Below are 19135 nucleotides of genomic sequence, written 5' to 3'. Positions count from 1 at the left end.
TTTGGCGATAACGATAATTAGTCGATATCCTTTAGAATGTGATTGGAATTGTCTGAGTTAGGGCTTGTGTCCACCAAACGTGTTTTTAGTGCTGAGGGCTCTCAAAAACTCTTTTTTTCGAGTGCTCAGCGGTGTGAAAAGTTGAACAGATTTCAACTTGAAGGAAAACACTTGTTTATTTTCTTTAAACTTTAGCATTCAAGTACAAGTAAAAGAAAGACTCTCCATTTTTGTACTTTTGAACTCGATAACTGAACTACAATGTAGGAATATTGAATTCTGTAAACATTCAGCTGTGCTGCAGTGCAGACAAACAAGAGCATATGATAAAATAAAAACAGTAGCATTTGTAACAAAGTACTCTATGCATATTTTGAGGATTATTGGGCATCATCAAGTCTATCTTATGGCCTTATTAAACAAATGACTAATTTCAAGTTCCATCCAGGATTGTACAACAACAACAAAAAAATCCAAAAAAGACATTTGCTAAAAAGCTTCACTAAGGGTTTTCTCAAATATTGTACAAAAATATAGAGATTTGTTATTATTATTATTTTTTAAAATTTATATTTTATTTGACAGGGACAGTGCATATTAATAAACATTTCTGTAAATATACCAGATTTAGCCAGAAGGCTAGTTTTCATCTGCAGTCCCTGGCCAGATGTAACAATAGGCTCCCTAAAAGGCAAATAACAAGAAGGGTTTAAAAAAACAACACATTAACTAAGATAAGAACAACACTTTCTGATAAAACATTAATCATAACCACATAACCTGTAAGTATTCAATAGTTCACGGCATAAAATACATAAAGCATGCAGGACAAACAACAGTCAGTATCAGACAAATTCAAATAAAGGTAAATACAGAGAGGCATGCGCATCACATACAGGCAGTAGCCCACCAGAGCAGACAGTACATGCAGGACAACATACAGCAACATTGCATAAAAACAAAAACAAAAAAGTAAACAACAACATGCATGTCTGTCAGTCATAAACAAACAAAAACAAAACAAAACAAACAAACCAAAAAAAAACTAACGAAACCAAAAAAAACAAAAAAACAAAAAAAACAGCACATAAGAACGAACTACATGGACGACCTAAGCAAGCAGGACAAAATCACGGACACACTGACACAAGAAGGCAACAGCAGGGGGATCAGGTTCAGTGCTGGCAGGTCATATTATCAATAAACCACTGTTTCAGATTGGAACTAAAGGACCGATACATGTTTAGATCTCTGATACATGTTGGGATGTTGTTCCATTCTCGTGAGGCTATGACAGACTAAAGGTCAGTCAGCCTCGTCAACGTCAGTCCGGGGGGGACACGGACGGACGGCCAGTTATCAACTCCCTCAGCCGGGGGACGGACAGACGCTCATCGCCGTCACCGTCACGCGCGGAGTACAGCAGTGCTGAACTAGCGGTATAGCAGTGCAGCACCACTGTTCCACCGTCTCGGGAGAACCCTGCTTAGGCGGGAGGCAAAAATGCTTGGGTGCCGCGCCTAAGCCATATAATGGCAGGGAAAACCCTGATTACAGCTATGGACACATGCCAGAAACTTTGCAGAGCTTTGAACAAATAACATTCTAGGCTAACGGTTCACTGATTAGGCTACTTCAGATTATGAGCCAAAAACACCAGTCTGTCCACAGCCCTTTTTAGATAGAAAAGGCGGCACATTTGCTCCAAGGTTAGGGCGGCAATGTGCTGCCCTGTCATTCTAAAATATTCCTCCTTTTCCAAAAGCCACCTCTGGGGTTGGTGTAAACATGTGACGTGACGTGAAGCTCGAAGTTCGGCTGTGAACGGTGACAATGAATTTGTCTTCAAAATAAGAGCGTTACATTTTACCCCATCGGAGTTTAGAACTGGGTTCTGAGCGGGGGGCTTTTAATTTGAAAGTAGCGACCGTTCCTAGCTTGGCGCTAGCTAACAAGCGGACACAACAATCATCTGAAGTACTGGTAGCTTCAGGGACTGGAGGCGCCTGCATTTTCTCTCTGCCATCACAAGGCGCTGCTAAACTGTTGCAAGGAGGATGCTAGCGAGAGGTCATGTGATCACGTAGGCCCACTAGTGTGTGACTGAATCCTGCCATGCTGCAGAGAACGATGCTGCACCGTGTATTAAGTGGATGTGAGGAGTTTCCGGGTGCATTTCAATATTTTTGGTGAAGTAATTTAAATACTCGATAATGGAAATTTGCACCTCGTCAAACAACAATGACGATATTATCGCAAACGATTTATATCGCCCACCCCTACTCCTAACTCCATAATTGAGCAATTATTTTTTCAGGGAGTCTTTTAGTCTGGACTTTATTCACTGGTGACAAAGGAGTAGCCTATATTGGTTAATGTTTACTGTATACTGTAAATTCATCATGTTGACCATCAATTAAATGTTGTCTTGTCTCATAAATGAAATTTGAAAGATGAAATCAGGTGAAACAGTGTGTTCAAACAGCTGTTACATTTAGACAGGTAAGAGGCACTTCAGACACAGAAGCAGACAGGCTGGTACAACGATGCTGCCACAAACGAACAGCATCTTACTGTATTGCATTTAATGCCTTGTGTCACAGAGGATGTCAGTAGAAGGTCCTTCATTGTGACCCAGGACACATGTGCGCATGTGTAAATAAAATGGTCACATGTAGCCCAGACCACCTCTTGACTGATCTGAAATGCATATCACAGGCATTCACATCTGTACTTACAGCTGTCCACTTGTGATCAAATCGCTCAGAATGGATGTTAGTACCAAATATGAAGCGGGTCTATCACTGTTCACTTTGATGTCTCTGGGGTGCAGCGATACCACCTCGAGGAAGCCCACACAAACATGTGAAACCAGTGTCCAGACCTTCTTGTCTTGACACCCGATCTCCTCATTAGATGCTGCTGGATGAAGCGAACACACACCCCAACAGTGCTCTAACAGCATTTCTGTTACAGAGAGCTACATTATGATCTCAATAGTCTGACCCTGGCTATGTTGAGTTCTCACACACGCTCTTGCTTTGGGTTGGTTTGTTTAACTCTCATTGTAGCTGGTGCTTCACGAGCAGTGGTGTGTATTGTGAATGTGTCTGTGTGCCCTATGCATACAGGCGGCTACACATAATGTTGTTGTGTTTTATGCTGTGTGCTTGGTTGAGGGAACAATTAAAAAGTTTGAGGGGTGAGGGCTGACATCTAAAATCCTAGCACTTTTAGGACAGAGAAAGCCTTTTAGAGGAGCCGAGCTCTATTTTACGTGGCTTTGGTGTATGTCAAAGAGACCTAGCTAATTAACACAGCTCTGGTAGACCATGTTCAAGAGGTTCATGTGTGCTTATAGAGTCTGGTTGACGTTTTCCTACTTAAATCAGTATTGATGGATCAAGAGTGGAGCCACAACAGATGCGACACTGTCTGGCTGTGGGGGAGTACAACAGACTTTTTAAATTTTCTGTGTGTTGTATTAGGCCCTACAGACACCTCAGCAACAGAAACACACTACACTCTTATAAGCAAACCAGGGCCTTACTGTAATCATGTCAGACCAGAAAGTTTGTCCTAGTCAGTCTAAACTTCTTAAAGTGAAAAACACAGGAATAAAAAAATGTTTTCAGTCTTTTATATGTAGGGAAGTAATCTAATCATACCTGCTCCAGGAATGAACGGACTACAGCTTTGTCTTCAACTTTTTGGAGTTTCCAGCTGCAGATGATGGGACAAATGAAGACACATTCTGGAAAGTCATTCTTCGGACTTTTTTATTAGCTTTTTTATCCGTTATTGTGGTAATAACATGAATGCAACAAAAATTATATGTTGTTTTAATTGCTGAGATTGTTTCAACAACACTTTTATAGCTTTTTCTACTATATAATGCTTTACCATCAGGAACTCATTTTTCCAATTATTCCAACACCCCAGTCAAGTCAACATTGCTAACATTACCACGAGTCGGAGCAATGAATCGATCATGTAGTTCAAAGAAATACCAGTCTTCGTTAACTTTTATATATTTTTTGGTTTAAGCAACCTTTGTCATCCCGAGATAATGACATAGATTAACTTGTTATTATGAGATAACAAAAGGTTGTTGCCTCTTATTACTTTAAGTCTAGTTGTTTTTAGATCAGCAGTTTCGTGCCAGCATGCATAAATGGTGTCCTGCCAAGTGCCAATTGTTGATCAATGTATCAGACTGAACTTCAATCTGACTAAATAATGTGCATCCTTTATTAGCTTGTACCATTCAACAACCACCAGTGTGGGTAGTTTCTTTTCCTAAGGCCAGTGAGAGGTTGGAGCCTACTGGACAGTAACACATCTGTTTTGAGTTGATCACTGTATGTAAGCCTGTTGTTTCATTCTCTCCTGACTCTACACAGGATGGATGATTAAAGCATTTTTAGCTACTTACACTGTTATTATATCTGTCACAGACTTATATACATGGCAGAACTAACACTCTAGCCAGCTATTTCTCACAAGTGTCTCACTTTAAAAAAGTCGGTTTGGAAACAAGCACAACATAATAATATTACAGTTACACCTTCTACCTACAGTAGCCATAATGTAAATATATTAATATCAAATCAATCAATCAGTAAAACATGCAGCTGACATTAGTTCAAAGTTCATTAGTTAAAAAGTTAATATGGTTTGCCTTGAAACTCCAAACCCAACCAACAGAGCAGTGTGTGTATGTCATGGTCCACTCTTTTAAAGTTGTTGGCTCGTGACTATTTATCACGTTATCTCGTGAAAACATTTGTTGTTTTGTGATATTGCCACTTGTGATCTCCACAAACAAATTCAACTTTAGTTGCTATTACAAGAAAAAGGAGGAAATACTGTGTTTGAGTATTTCATATATTTCACCACATTATCAATGTGAAAAACTAAAAGAGGCTAAGATGCTATTGTTTTTGTTCTCAGGTGTAAGTGGTTTTAATCCTAGAATCAAAACAAAAAACAAGTCTCAAAAGTGTTACCATTAACCAACTCTGTCATACAGCCTTTCAGGGTGTTCGCTTTTCTTGTTGTAAGTCGAAGGAAACTTTAAGTACAGGTAATTCTGAGATACTAGAGCAATACTAGGCTGGGACTTCTTCAGTACAGTTTCACCTCAAATGAACCTCCTTCATTTCACCTCTGTTGTGCCTTAAGAGACTACACCCACCTCCTCCTCTTCTTTACCTCTGTCTGTACTGATTCACTTTGGCTGACACTGAAATGCTTTTAACCAATCGGACTGCAGCTTCCAGTGGACCCTTTGGGTTTCTGACTCAGCAGAGCATTGTTAAGGTGCTTCAAACTTCAACGTTTATTTCTAACTGCTCTAATACACTTTCTACCTCAAAACTTTCTCAATATGCTCTCTGAGTATTGGACACACTTTTCTTGGGAGTGAAGATGCCTGCTTTGACTGTAGATGCTAATCTAACAAACTGCCCTAATCCACAGCCCATTCAGACAGGCTGGCTTTGATTAATAGCAGGGGCGGCATTTCACTTTCCCCTGAACTCTGTCATCACTCAACCTTCACAGGTGAGCTCTCTAAAAAGGACAGTCAGCAGCTTGTATAACCATTCTCCTGTGTCTTCCTTTACTTAAGAGTTCCTCCCAAGATGAAGCAAGTCGCGCTTTGAAACATCTGGAATATGTAAGCCTCAAGACCTCAATACACCAGTGCCATGTTTACAGTGCTAATGAGTAGAGCAGAGTTGGAGGGGGTTTGGATTTGGAAGGGTGATTTAAAGTCAAGCCAATATACAAATGCTTATTCATAATAGCTATTGTTCTAAATACAGCTGTGGTCAAAAGTTTACATACACATGTAGTAAGAGTATGTATAACATGGCAGTCTTCAGTTACAATGATTTCAACAGCTCTCATTTTTCTGTGATGGAATGAGAGGAACATAAACTACTTTGTTAACCTGGCTTTTAGGCCATGACAAACAATGGTAAAAGGACACAGAGTTCAAAATGAACAGTAATTTAGCATAATTTACATTAGAAAACTAAACAATAAACAGTTAAATATGTTGTCTATGTCAGTGGGATCAGTGTTATAAATGTGGATCAGTGGAGATATGCTTGGATGTAGGTGTAGGTGGAGCAAAACAATAGTTTAAACAAAACAAGAAACGTTGCAGGCAATGGAAGAAAAGAGAGCCCCAGCCCAGTCAGAGGCCAGACTTTTATATCGCCCAGAGCACTGAGACCAGGTGTTCCAGATCTGGCTGCTCTTACTATCACCTTTATCTGGTAACCTTAAAGAGAGATAGGGAAAAGGGTTACAATAACCACCTGCACTAACACTCCACCAGTAGCAGGGGCTGTCACTCAAAAGACATTCATGAAGTTGCATCAAAACTGAATTTATTATGAGCCATCTAAAAATGTGACTAAATCTGCTGTCTCAAAAATATACATACTGTAACTTGAACAATCAATCGTGGTGATTATAGAGATTCTTTTTTTTTCTCAATATGTTGCTGCGAGCTATTGTTTTTCAAAATTATTGCCACAGCCCATATAGAACCACAGACAGCAATTGTTCTATCAGTTTTAACACTGAAACTGCAGCTCTCCCACAATGTACTGCAAAACCAGGTGGTCCAGCTGCGGCTGGGAGATGAAGACAGCGGAGCGACTACTGTACACCGTTAATGTGATTTGGGTTGTAGATGATCTGTTTTGGCTCGCTGTTGCCGTGTCTTTTCATTTTTCATTCACTCGCACAGACCTTGCCAGGTGCTTCAGTTCAATGTGCCGTTTCAGGTTCGCTGCTGACGTTGTTGATGTACGGAGTTGCCTCTTGAAATCCGGCAGGCAAAGTTTACACAAAAAGGTCAGATTTTTCCCACCTGGATCATGACTGACCTTTTCATAAAATAGTTTTAAGTAATCATACATATCATCATCAATCCTAGATGGCGTATTAATGGTGAAGGCACAGTCTGAGGTAGTGCTGCTAGCCTGCTGCCTTCATTTGTTTTTGCCTCCATGCTTCACATTAGAGCATGGAGCATAGAGCATGTGTATATATATAGGCAGTCTTCCCAAGTTAGGTATTTACCTGAGGGGAAACTAGGGTTAAGCACACCTTAGTTAAACAGATAAACAGGTTTCAAATGTGAGAAGGGAGGTGATGTACTAAGCCAGCTTCTGCAGGAGACCTGTATACATACACATAAAAAAAATGGTTTTCTTATTGCTTGTGAACACCAGGCTACTGTAGTAGACAGTGATGAGGATTATATATCTCCCGTACTGAATCTCTGTGCCAGTTGTTCCACGTGCTGTTTAGAGGTGAGACTGCTTTCTAGCCAAAGTCCCATGTACTATAAGACTAGACCCTTTCTATACCAGTAGCATTACATGTCTGGATCACAAGGAAGTTCGAATTGTAATCATGTATTCTTGAGAAATAAAACGCATAGGGCTCTATCGTACGCTCGGTGCAAGGTGGTGCAAAGTGAAAGTGTCATTGCTAGCATCAGACCAACAAAGCTGTAATTTTTACGCCCAGACAGTTTTATGATGCGCCGGCCTACTCACACCATGCCTACACTCTGGCTTTAGGATTTGAGATGCTGCTCTCAGTTAATATAAACATTCCATGAACTTAGTAATGTACTGTAACAAATATCATGGCACATTGAATCAACCAAACTAACATGAAATACTACCTGATCCTGTCAGCAAATCAGGAATTTTAAATAATCAGTAAGGTTTATTCAGCTGTTCCTCGTGCCTATCCACACTTATCGTTTCTGTTGAAAGGAATGCAGGTATTGTCATTATTGTTTTCCTCGTTAAGGACGTATTTCTCCCCTCTCATCCCACCAGCTATTGATCAGGATGGCCTGTCCTGCCTGATCCACAGACTGAGAATTATGCACATACAGAGGGACTCACAGCAGCACTGCTCCTCCTCCTCAGTTTCATATCAGTGTATTTTCATATCCAATCAAACAGAGTTGTTGATTTATGTTCCACCCAAAACACACCCATGACTAATACAGAGTCTAAATACTGAATACACCATTGACTAGGAAAACTGGTCTTGGACACGCCCTAAACACCTAAATGCTATAGACCATAGGCCCATTCTCTCTTTTCAGCATTCAGTACAAGCTTGTGGTTGTAGTATATGCCTTGGATATGCCAGTGAGCGCTCTTGAGCATAACAAGTAGGCTGAATTTGATGATTAGAGTTTAGAGGTGGTGAACACCTACATGTACACACACTCGTATAGAGCACACCTGTCTGACTGACAGGCTAACTTAAAGAAGAGAGTGCATCATAACTTCACAATGCAGGTTTCAGTAGTACTCATACACCCTCTAAGAGGCCTCACCTCTACAATGCCACATTCACCAGTCAGGCGCAACATAACTGAAGCTGACATCAAACAAAGTCACGTCAAAAGGGCAGGAGGAGGGGCAAAGCCTTGACCGGGTTCCTTGACTCACTGAGTGGCATCCAGTTGGTCTCACATTGGCTGTAGAGATGTTGGAGGCGGTGTCAGGGGAAGTTTTAGGGGGACTGTAAGGTTGTTAGGTCCCTCTCCACACGCCTTCTGAGCTGCAGCAGGTACAGTAGGGTGCAAAGGTATGAATGTGTATGTATGTGTGATTTGGGTGTGAAGAAGAAGAGCTCATGTGGCTTAAGAAGAAACTTTTATGATGCTTTTTATCTCCCTTCACCTTCAGGTACTGGAAGAAATCTCCTGCTACCCAGAGAACCACGAAGCTAAAGAACTCAGACGGATACTAACCCAGCCACATTTCATGGTGAGTTCCTCAGACTGTGAAGTGAGACAGGAAGGGAGGTGTAGATGGAGGTCAGTAAGGCGTGTCTGATGCGATGTGCTGTGTTGGGTCAGAGGCCTGGCTCCCTCACAGTGCTACAAAAGCATAAACTGACATGGGGGGGCATTGTGTGCTACATTCCAACAAGTTCAAGTTAAAGCAAAGTGCACGCAACACAAAAATATACACAACACAAAATATGTGATTCTGTGTTTTGTTTCTGAGTGTTTTAGTGGATTTGAATGTTTTTTAGTCAGAAAAAAATTACATTTTTAAACATTTAGTTAAAGATGATTATTTGTCTCTTTCTGAGATTGAGTTGAGAAGATAATAGTAATAATAAGAACTCTATTGTCTGGTCAAGCCAAGAGGCAATTAGCTTAGTGTAGCATAAAGACTTGAATTGGGGAAAGAGCCAGTCTAGCTCTGTCCAGCGGTAACAAATTATCAAACCTATCAGCACCACTTAAGCTCTCTGAGACATGTACCTCGTTTGCTTATTTGAACAGAAAACTGTTGGTGGTTTTCAATCTTTGATAGAGGCAGCAAGTGTTGTCGTCACTGTGAGGTTACTATGCACCTGCTAAGTCAAACTGGCTGCTGACTGAAGCTTAATCTTCAACCAGCAGATATATAAGAGTGATATCAATCTTTTCCTTCGAACCAACAAGAAAGCAAATAATTGTATTCCCAAAATATTAAATATTTCACAAAAGACACATACCTGTGGAAATTACTTGAATCAGAGGGGAAAAGCTAGCTTGGGTTCAGCTCTGTCCAAAGGTTAAAAGAAAAAAAAAAATCCTCTGAAGCTCACAAATGAACGTCTTTGATCTGGTTTGTTGCTTCTGTACAGAAACAGCAAAGAATCCATGAATGGTTTTAAGAGTAGTTTCCATTTCTATTCATTGGCAAATAACACTTAATTCGTCCACCCCAGGCATGGAAGGATTAGTTAACCCTTTAACCCTGTCGTCATTAGGGGCAGTCTCTCTCTCTCACACACACACACACACACACACACACACACACACACAGTTTTTAACTTCCTCTTTGTCATGGAACTTGAAGTTTGTTTTGTGTGTGATGTAGTTTGACGTGGAAGTTAGAGATGCTGCCATCGCCTTTATGTCTCTGCCTCTCTGATCTTCTGCTCTCCTTCCTTGACTGTGTGCGTGCATGTGTAAGTACGTGCGTGCATGTGTAAGTACGTGCGTGCATGTGTAAGTACGTGTGTGCATGTGTGAGTGTTTGCATGACGCTGGCAGACTGACAGATGTTCCCTTTGTGGAGATTTGATTGGTGTCTTCTGAAGTTGGAACTGGTTTGTTAAAGTGCCACTCAAGGGCTTCTGAGACAGTCAGAAGGGCTACAGACCAGAGACACCTGTGGAAAAGGGGGAGTACCTTAAAATACGGTAGAAAACAGAAACATGTGGCGATGTAAAATCCTCAAGCTCTTTAGTGGTCTGACATGAAAATGAAGTCTAACAGGACTGGTCCTTGATCTCTTTGTGGCTTCACTGGAAAATAGTACTGTCATAATAATGTACCTTGGTGTTATCCTTAAGTAAGGCAATATTTTCGGGGGTTCAGGACAACTCACTTTTGAGTCAAATGTAAAACATTATTACAGTTACATAACATACATAACAAGTGTTACAAGAAGAGGGCCTCTCAATTGTGCCTTTACATATTATGCAGGCGAGTTTGTACATTTGACATTCCACTTGTTTCTGGCAGGTGTGTTCTCAGTTTTGTATCAGCAAACACCCTTACATTTATTTGTAATTGTGTCATCTGTAGTTGAACCTAAAATACTTCTACACGCTGCCTCTCGGATGCGGGGGCAGCTGTGGCTCAGGGGTAGAGCCAGTGTCTTGTTATTGGAAGGTCGCTGGTTCAGTTAGCCTTTCCCACATCGAAATGTCCTTGGGCAAGATACTGAATTGATAAACTGCTCCTGATGTGCTGGTTGGCACCTTGCATGGTAGCCACCACCATCTGTGTATAAATGTTTGTAAGTCGCTTTGGACAAAAGCGTCTGATAAATATGAATGTAAGTGTAGTGTATGAGGTGTAGAAAAAAAACAACAAATGTCATGTAAATCGGATGATGTTTGTTGAAGTTATAAGGACTTTGTGTTTTATGGCGAAGCATCAAAATGGATCGCACCCACCAGGTATGACGTAGGCGAAAGCTTTTGATATCTTTTCATCTTCAAGGTCTGAGGATGAGACTGACTGAATGTGAAGCCTGTGGTGTTAAATCTGTAGGAGGAGTTCGTTAAAGTACGAGACATGGAAAAGGGTCAAAATGGCGTCAAAATTCCTCCTGTTGGAATGAGTGTATGGGTCCTATGACGTTTTTTGTTTGTGTGGCCATGATACATATGGATATGGAATTTCAGTAATGTTTGTGAAGTGTGAAACGTGTGATTCCAGGGGGCGCTTGCCACACCCACACCCAATGAAATTGCAGTATCGCAATTTTCACCAGATGCCACGTATATTGCCAGTTTTGTGAGTAGTGGGGTATGTTCAGGTCAAAAAATGTGCCTTCAAAAGGGAGAAGAATAAACATTAAAGCTGTAAGCAATGATAATCAGATCCTCAATCCACACATAGGGCTGGGCTGCCGTCGGAGGGTGCGCTCAGATGTTACTTTGCATGTCTAATTGTAGTGTATGATGTGGAGAAAACAAACAGCAAATTAATGCAAATCGGATGACTTCATGTGTCCAGTGAGTGGCGCTATGGATATGACGCAATATTTATGCATAGATGTATTTGTAGGGCAACACCCTCTACAAGTGTGATAAATTTGATGTTGATGGTTAAATTGTACGTTGAAGTTATAAGGACTTGATGCTTTTTGGCGAAGCATCAAAATGGACGGCACCACCACGCCCACCATGAATAACATAGGCCAGGGGTTCTCAACCTTTTGCAAGCTGGGCCCCCCCCCAAAGCTTGCTCATTATCTGAGCACTGTGAGTTCGGAGCGGTGTTGGAGGACATGCTGCGGGACAGGTTAGTCTGTGGGATTAATAACGACGGCATGCAGCGCCGGTTGTTGGGAGAAGCCACACTATCCTTCAAGAGGGCGCTGGAGATCGCTCAAGCTATAGAGACAGCAGCAAACAACACTAAAGACATTCAAAGTGCTAACGGAGGAGTGCAGCCAGGTGCCGTGCATCTTGTGTCCAAAGAGAAAAGAGACAAGCCATTAAAGTCTGTGGAGTGTTACCGATGTGGGGGAGCTCACTTTGCAAATGACTGTGAATTTAAGGACTCATTCTGTCATAATTGTCAGAAAAAGGGGCACATTGCTAAAAAGTGCCGGGGAGCTAAACAGAAAAAGGAATGGAGAAAAGTAAAGCCCAAGATGAGCACACATCACATGTAGGGCTGCGCGGTATACACGGTATTTGCAGTAGAAGGTAGAAAATTTGGCCCACGGTAGAGATTTGCGCAGTACCGTCCTACCGTCGATGACGTCATCGCACCTGCCTCAGAGTGAAAATGGCTGCAAGCACAGAGACAGCGGAGAAGGAGGAGCTGGTAAAAAAAAAACGGTGCCACGTCAGTGATTTGGACATGGTTTGGCTTTAAAAAGTCGGATGTGGAGCAGAAAAAAGTTATTTGCAAGATGTGTGGAGTAACTGTGACCGCCAACAAAGGTAACACGAGCAATTTGTTTTCCCATCTGAAGTCAAAGCATGTGCTCGAGTATGCAGAGAGCCAGAGGCTGCGCTCGGCTCAATCACCTGCCAACACAGGGGGAAACAAAAACGTTTCGCCCGCTACCCAACAGCAGCCCTCCATTGCGGAAGCTTTTTCCAAGAGTATTCCGTATGACAGAAAGAGCAAGCGATGGAATGACATAACAAGAGCCATCACAACACACTTGTGCAAAGATATGGTCCCTTTCCAAACAGTGGAGCGCAGCGGGTTTAAAGACATGATTAAAACCATTGATCCACGATACGAACCTCCAAGCCGCAAGTATTTTACAGAGAAAGAAATGCCCAAACTGTATGGCCAGCTCCGAGAGAGAGTTGAGAATGACCTCCGTGAATTATAACACTACACAACTACTACGGACTTGTGGTCGAGTTGCACCATGGAGCCTTATATCAGCCTCACGATTCATTACATTACTGATGAGTGGAAAGTGGCCAGCAGGTGCTTGCAGACTTCGTATTTCCCTGATGACCATACGGGTGAGGCAATAGCAGAAGGATAAAGGACGCGCTGGAGTCATGGGGCCTCAGGGAAGAATCCCAAGTGTGTATTACCACCGACAACGGCACAAATGTGGTGAAGGCAGTGCCGCTGAATGACTGGAGAAGACTGCAGTACTTCGGGCACAGGCTGCATCTCGCCATTGGTAAGTTAAAAGTGTAAAAACATTATACATTATAATTTGCATTTCCAAAACGTGTGTGTGTGTGCGTGTGTGTGTTTATCAGCCTCCTAGGGTGATTCACATTACTTAATTACAGGACAATTCTTTGTACCTGCTTTTAGAGATGTTTAAAGAAATGGAATTACCGGTACATATACCCTGATAATATGGATACTGATAAAGATTCATTTATTTAATCTGTTATCAGATAACTGTATAGCAATTTTATGTTTTGTTGGAAGAGATGTCTGATGCTCTGTGGAATAAACTAAAGTAATAGTAGTGTGAAAGATCCTCGTGTGGAGCAAGCAGTTGGCGTGTGTAAAAAGGATCGTGAGTGCTTTTTCATACACATGGAAAAGAATTGTCTGCTGTCCAGGCTGTCCTACATCTGCCTCCTCACAGGCTCATCACTGAAACACCAACAAGGTGGGGGTCACGACAACAGATGATACAGCGGGTTCTTGAACAGGAGAAGGCCATATCAGAGGTCCTGAAAGCAGATAAAAAGACCAGACATCTGGTACCTGTTTGGCAGGACATTGATGTTTGGGAATCTGAACAAGACCCTCAGCCCTCTAATGGAGTTCGCCGATGCACTGTCTGGGGAGGAGTACGTCAGTTTGTCATACCTCAAACCTGTACTTCATCTGCTGAACAATACAGTTCTTGCTCACTCTGAGGATGACACAGACCTGACAAAACACATGAAGACAGCCATCCTCCAGTATCTTAATGATAAGTACTCTGACCCTGCTACCAATGACCTGCTGGACATGGCCTCCTTTGCTGATCCACGCTTTAAAGACTCATACATAGCTGAAGACAGAAAGGACTACAGCAAGACCAGAGCAGCAGCAGAAATTCAAGCACTGCTTGTGATGCAAGCTGAAGCTGTACCTGCCACAGAGTCACCCCCACGAACAAGCACTGCAGCTGCTGGTGGAGCTGTGGAGAGAGAGGCTAAGAAGGTGAAACAAAGTCTGGGCAGTTTTTTCAAAAAAGCATCCACTTATCCAGCTGCTCTCTCTGACAGAGATGCCATTGAAGTTGAGATAAAAAGCTACCTGCAGTCAGTGGAGGTTAATGGAGAAGCTAACCCATTAGAGTGGTGGAGGCTGCACCAGACAAATTTTCCAAGGTTGGCAAACCTTGCAAAGAAATATCTTTGCATTCCTGCCACCGGTGCCCCATCAGAGAGGGCATTTACCACTGGTGGCAACATTGTCACATGCCAGAGACTGTGGACAAGCTTGTGTTCCTGGCTAACAACCCATAAGAGGATGTGAACTTGGGAAGCAAGTGAACTGGAGACTGGAGTAAACACTAAAGTTCAGTGTTTGTGTTTGCAGCTTGTGAGTTTAATTTGAAATATGCTGCTTTTTGTTGTTTTGTTGTTGTTTTTTTTACTGAAAAGATGCTAAGTGTACTGTAAGTGTTTCTCTCTTAAAAAATATATTGTTCAGTGACACTTGCACTACTGAACAAAAGCCTGTTCTGTTTACTTGAAGTAGTGTTATTTAGAATTTTATTTTTGTGTTCTTTAAGATGTGGAAAATTTGTTTGGTAACTTTTGTAGTTTTGGATTACAGAAAAAACCCTTATTGTTGCCAAACAAAGTTCAGTGTTTGCAGCTTGATTCAGTGTTTCATGTTCAGTGACACTTTTGCACACCAGAACAAAAGCCTGGTCTGTGTACTTGAAGTAGTGTTATTAAGAATATCTTTTTTATTTTTGTGTTTGGTAACTTTTGCACTATTTTGGATTACAGAACCTTTTCACTGTTTTTGCCATTTGCCTTATAGAAAACCTCTCTTACTTGAAGTAGTGTTTACAATATCCACTTTATTTTTGTATTATTGAAAAATGTTGTACCTCTGAGGTACTATCCTTACTTCTGTTCTTACTTATCTTCTTCTGCACAATAAGTGCTCTAAAAATTACATTATATCTTTGCTTTTTTTGTTGTTGTTTTTTAAAATCAACTTAGCCTTGCTAAGGGACTTCAAAACCCATTCAGAAACACTTATGTTATAATTTTTACACTTAGATATATACCGTGATATACAGTATACCGTTACCGCGAAGGGATTCAATTTATACCGTGATATGAATTTAAGGTCATACCGCCCAGCCCTAATCACATGCAGAGTTAGGAGCCTGAGGAGCAGTGTTCATTCAACATGTTCAATGTCATCAGCCAGCCCTGGGCTGAGCCCATCTATACAGCGCTGAAGGTAAACGGAAATGAACTGAAAATGGAAGTGGACATTGGAGCCTCAGTTTCAGTGATTAGTCAAGTCACGTTCCACAAGTTATTGAGCTCAGAAGGTGCGCCTGCACTTAAAGAGCCTAATTAAAGACTGAGAACATATAAGGGGAAGTGCATTCCACTGGCTGGTGCTATAGATGTGGACATTGAGTATCATGGACAGAAGGCTCCAGCGACACTGCTGGTGGTCGAGAGGGAGGGGCCTAGTTTGTTGGGTCGTGATCTCCTACAGAAAATTCGCTTGAATTGGGAGAAAATCTGGGGGGAAATTAAAAACATCACAGTCGTAAGAGACATTCTGGCTAAATATGCAGATGCGTTTAAAGATGAGCTTGGCACCCTCCATGGCACATATGTGAAATTGTGTGTGAACCCCAAAGCACAGCCACGCTTCTTCAAACCACGCACAGTGCCTTATGCTATGAGAGCTAAGGTGGAGGCGGAGTTAGAGAGGCTGCAGCAGGCAGGGGTGATTCAGCCTGTTGAGTTCTCTGACTGGGCAGCCCCAATAGTGCCAGTGGTAAAGGAAGATGGGGGAGTACGCATATGTGGAGACTATAAATTGACAATTAATCAGGCCTCACAGCTCAACACCTATCCCCTGCCTCGGGTGGAGGACCTGTTTACCATGTTAGCAGGTGGAAAAACATTCACGAAGCTGGATATGAGTCATGCGTACCAGCAGCTGCTGCTGGAGGAAGAATCTAAACAATATGTAACTGTTAACACACATAAGGGGCTATTCAAGTACAACCGTTTGGTGTTTGGTGTCGCTTCCAGTCCAGCTATTTTCCAGCGCACCATGGATAATCTACTTCAAAACATTCCCTATGTTGCTGTCTACCTGGACGATATTTTGGTCACAGGTAGAACAGAGGAGGAGCATTTGCAAAATCTCGACCAGGTGTTAAAGAGAATGTCAGATGCTGGCCTGCGTCTGAAGCGCAGTAAGTGCGTGTTTCAAGTTCCAATTGTCACATACCTGGGTCACAGGATTTTAGCTCAGGGTCTGTCTCCGCTGGAAGAGAAAGTGAGGGCGATAAAGGAGGCCCCAAATCCAAAGAACGTAGCAGAGCTCAGGTCATTCCTGGGCTTAGTGAACTACTACGGGAAGTTCTTACCGGACCTCTCTACTGTACTCGCCCCACTCTACCAGCTCCTGCACAAAGACAGTTCATGGAAGTGGCAGCAGGTTCAGGAGGAAGCTTTCCAGCATGTTAAGAGACTGTTACACTCAGAAAGACTGCTGGTGCATTTTGACCCCAACAAGGAGGTTATCCTGTCAGGTGACGCATCCCCTTATGGCGTGGGGTAGGTGCTTGCACATTGTATGGAGGATGGGAGTGAAAGGCCTATCAAGTATGTGTCACGTACTCTCACTGCAGCAGAAAAAGGGTATTCCCAGTTAGAGAAAGAAGGACTAGCTGTGGTTTTTGCAGTGAAACATTTGCATCAATACCCGTTTGGTCGCCCTTTTTCCATCTTTACAGACCATAAGCCACTAATGGGTCTGTTTAGTAAGTCAAAAGGCATCCCTCCCCTGGCTTCAGCAAGAATACAGCGCTGGGCATTAACCCTATGAGTATATCAGTATCGCATAGAGTATAAGGCCGGTAGTGAAAATGTAAATGCTGACGCTTTCAGCCTTCTGCCTCTCCCTGACACACCAAGCCACACTAGCCTGCCCCCAGAGACTGTTTTTCTATTGGACAGACTATCAAAGGCTCCTGTGACAGCAAAACAGATCAAAATGTGGACAGAGAGAGATCCAGTGTTATCTCAGGTTAAGAGATGGGTGATGCAGGGATGGCCTGTAACGGTAGAGCAGGAGGGATGCAAGCCTTATGTCAAGCACAAACTGGAGTTGAGTGTGCTTGATGGCTTTCTCCTCTGGGGCTCCAGAGTGATTGTTCCTCCTGCAGGGCGGGCACAGGTGATGGAGGAGCCACATGATGCCCACCCTGGGGTATCCCGAATGAAGAGCCTGGCCAGGTCATTTGTGTGGTGGCCTGGGATGGACCGGGCCTTGGAAGACCAGGTAAAGGCGTGTTCACAATGTCAAAGCAATCAAAAGATGCCAGCACCAGCACCACTCCATCCATGGCAGTGGCCAGGCCATCCATGGTCCAGGCTACACATAGATTTTGCTGGTCCCTTTATGGGTAAGATGTTCTTGGTGATGGTGGACGCGCATTCTAAGGGACTGGAGGCCCATATCATGTCAAATATTACAGCCCCAGTTACTACAGAGACACTCAGGGGCATATTTGCTTTACATGGACTGCCCGACATGATTGTGACAGACAATGGGCCGACTTTCATCAGTGAGGTCTTCAAAGAGTTTAATGAGAAAAACGGGATCCATCATGTCTGCACTGCCCCCTATCACCCCGCCTCCAACGGCTTAGCAGAAAGACCTGTTGAAACTTCGAAAGATGGACTGCGAAAAATGTCCAGACATTCTCTAGAAACCAAGCTTTCCCGTTTCCTGTTCCAGTACCGGATTACTCCTCACTCCTCAGCTACAGGTGTACCCCCAGCGCAAATGTTACTGGGAAAGAGGCTGAAATCTCATCTGGATCTCCTCTACCCAGACATCAGGGTGAGAGTTGTCAGGTCACAGGAGGAGCAGAAAGCTAGATGGGACCAACATGTTACAGAGAGACTTTTTCACTCAGGGGACAGTGTGTATGTTAAAATGTTTGCCACAGGTTCCCCCTGGTTGCCAGGAGTCATTCACCACCAGATGGGTCCCGTGTCTTTTGTGGTTGACTTGTCTGATGGCAGGCAGGTTCGCAGGCACCAGGATCACCTGCGGGTCCGCTATGATGCGAGAGGGAAGTGTCAGGGCGTTTCACACAAGGACAGTGTGAACAGCTCTGGAGAATTTGTTATGGAGCAACCTGAGGTGGCACATAAGGAAATGCCAGAGCCTACAAAGGTGACACCTGATGGACTGTCTGTGCAGGCTGCTCCACCTGCCCCTGCTCCCAGGTCTGGAAACACTACTCCAGAACTAAGAAGATCAAAGAGGCAACACAAGCCTCCAGATAGTATGACATATTGAACTGTTAAAAAAAAAAAAACAAGTGAATGTTTGTTGTTGTTAAAAAGGCAGGTAAATGATAGCATGAATATGCTTTAATACGTGACCACTGAGGTAACGAGTCTGTATTCTAGTTTGTGCCCTTATGTGTTTACACCTAAAGGGGGAGAAGTGTTGTAGAGTGACTGTGTTATCACAGCTGTGTTAGAGGGGCTGCTCCCCGGAACCTTTATTAGTAGGAACTATTGTGTCCGAGGTTAGGTTCCGTCCGAGTGGTTAATGTGCGTACTGAGCTGCACAGGTGAATAAAAGAACACAAACAGTATCGGAAGTCTGTGTGTATGTTAGTTCTTTTAAGACAACACTCAGGTCACTACAGATAGATAGATAGATAGATAGATAGATAGATAGATAGATAGATAGCCCTAGGCTTGGCTATTATTTTTAGGCCCACTCTATTATTATTATTAGTAGTAGTAGTAGTAGTAGTAGTAGTAGTATTATCATTATCATTATTAATATTATCATTATTATTATTATTATTATCATCAGTAGCGGTAGGTAGGT

General features: G+C 42.6%; 1 protein-coding gene across 22 annotated transcripts in view; it reads left to right on the top strand.

The window, feature by feature from the left end:
* Positions 1-19135, top strand: part of caska (calcium/calmodulin-dependent serine protein kinase a) — a 253409-nt gene that overhangs the window by 193175 nt on the left and 41099 nt on the right. For 14 of the 22 annotated variants that reach the window (XM_030428183.1, XM_030428178.1, XM_030428182.1 and 11 more), the window contains one exon: positions 8742-8822. In XM_030428183.1, the coding sequence (XP_030284043.1) occupies positions 8742-8822 (81 nt within the window). Of the gene's footprint in view, positions 1-5632; positions 5681-8741; positions 8823-19135 lie in introns of all 22 variants that reach the window. The other 8 variants (XM_030428180.1, XM_030428163.1, XM_030428165.1 and 5 more) reach the window with 1 other exon arrangement.

Source organism: Sparus aurata, chromosome 9 (genome assembly GCF_900880675.1).
Source record: "Sparus aurata chromosome 9, fSpaAur1.1, whole genome shotgun sequence".
Taxonomy (NCBI): domain Eukaryota; kingdom Metazoa; phylum Chordata; class Actinopteri; order Spariformes; family Sparidae; genus Sparus; species Sparus aurata.
This window is presented reverse-complemented; position numbering and strand designations above follow the sequence as displayed.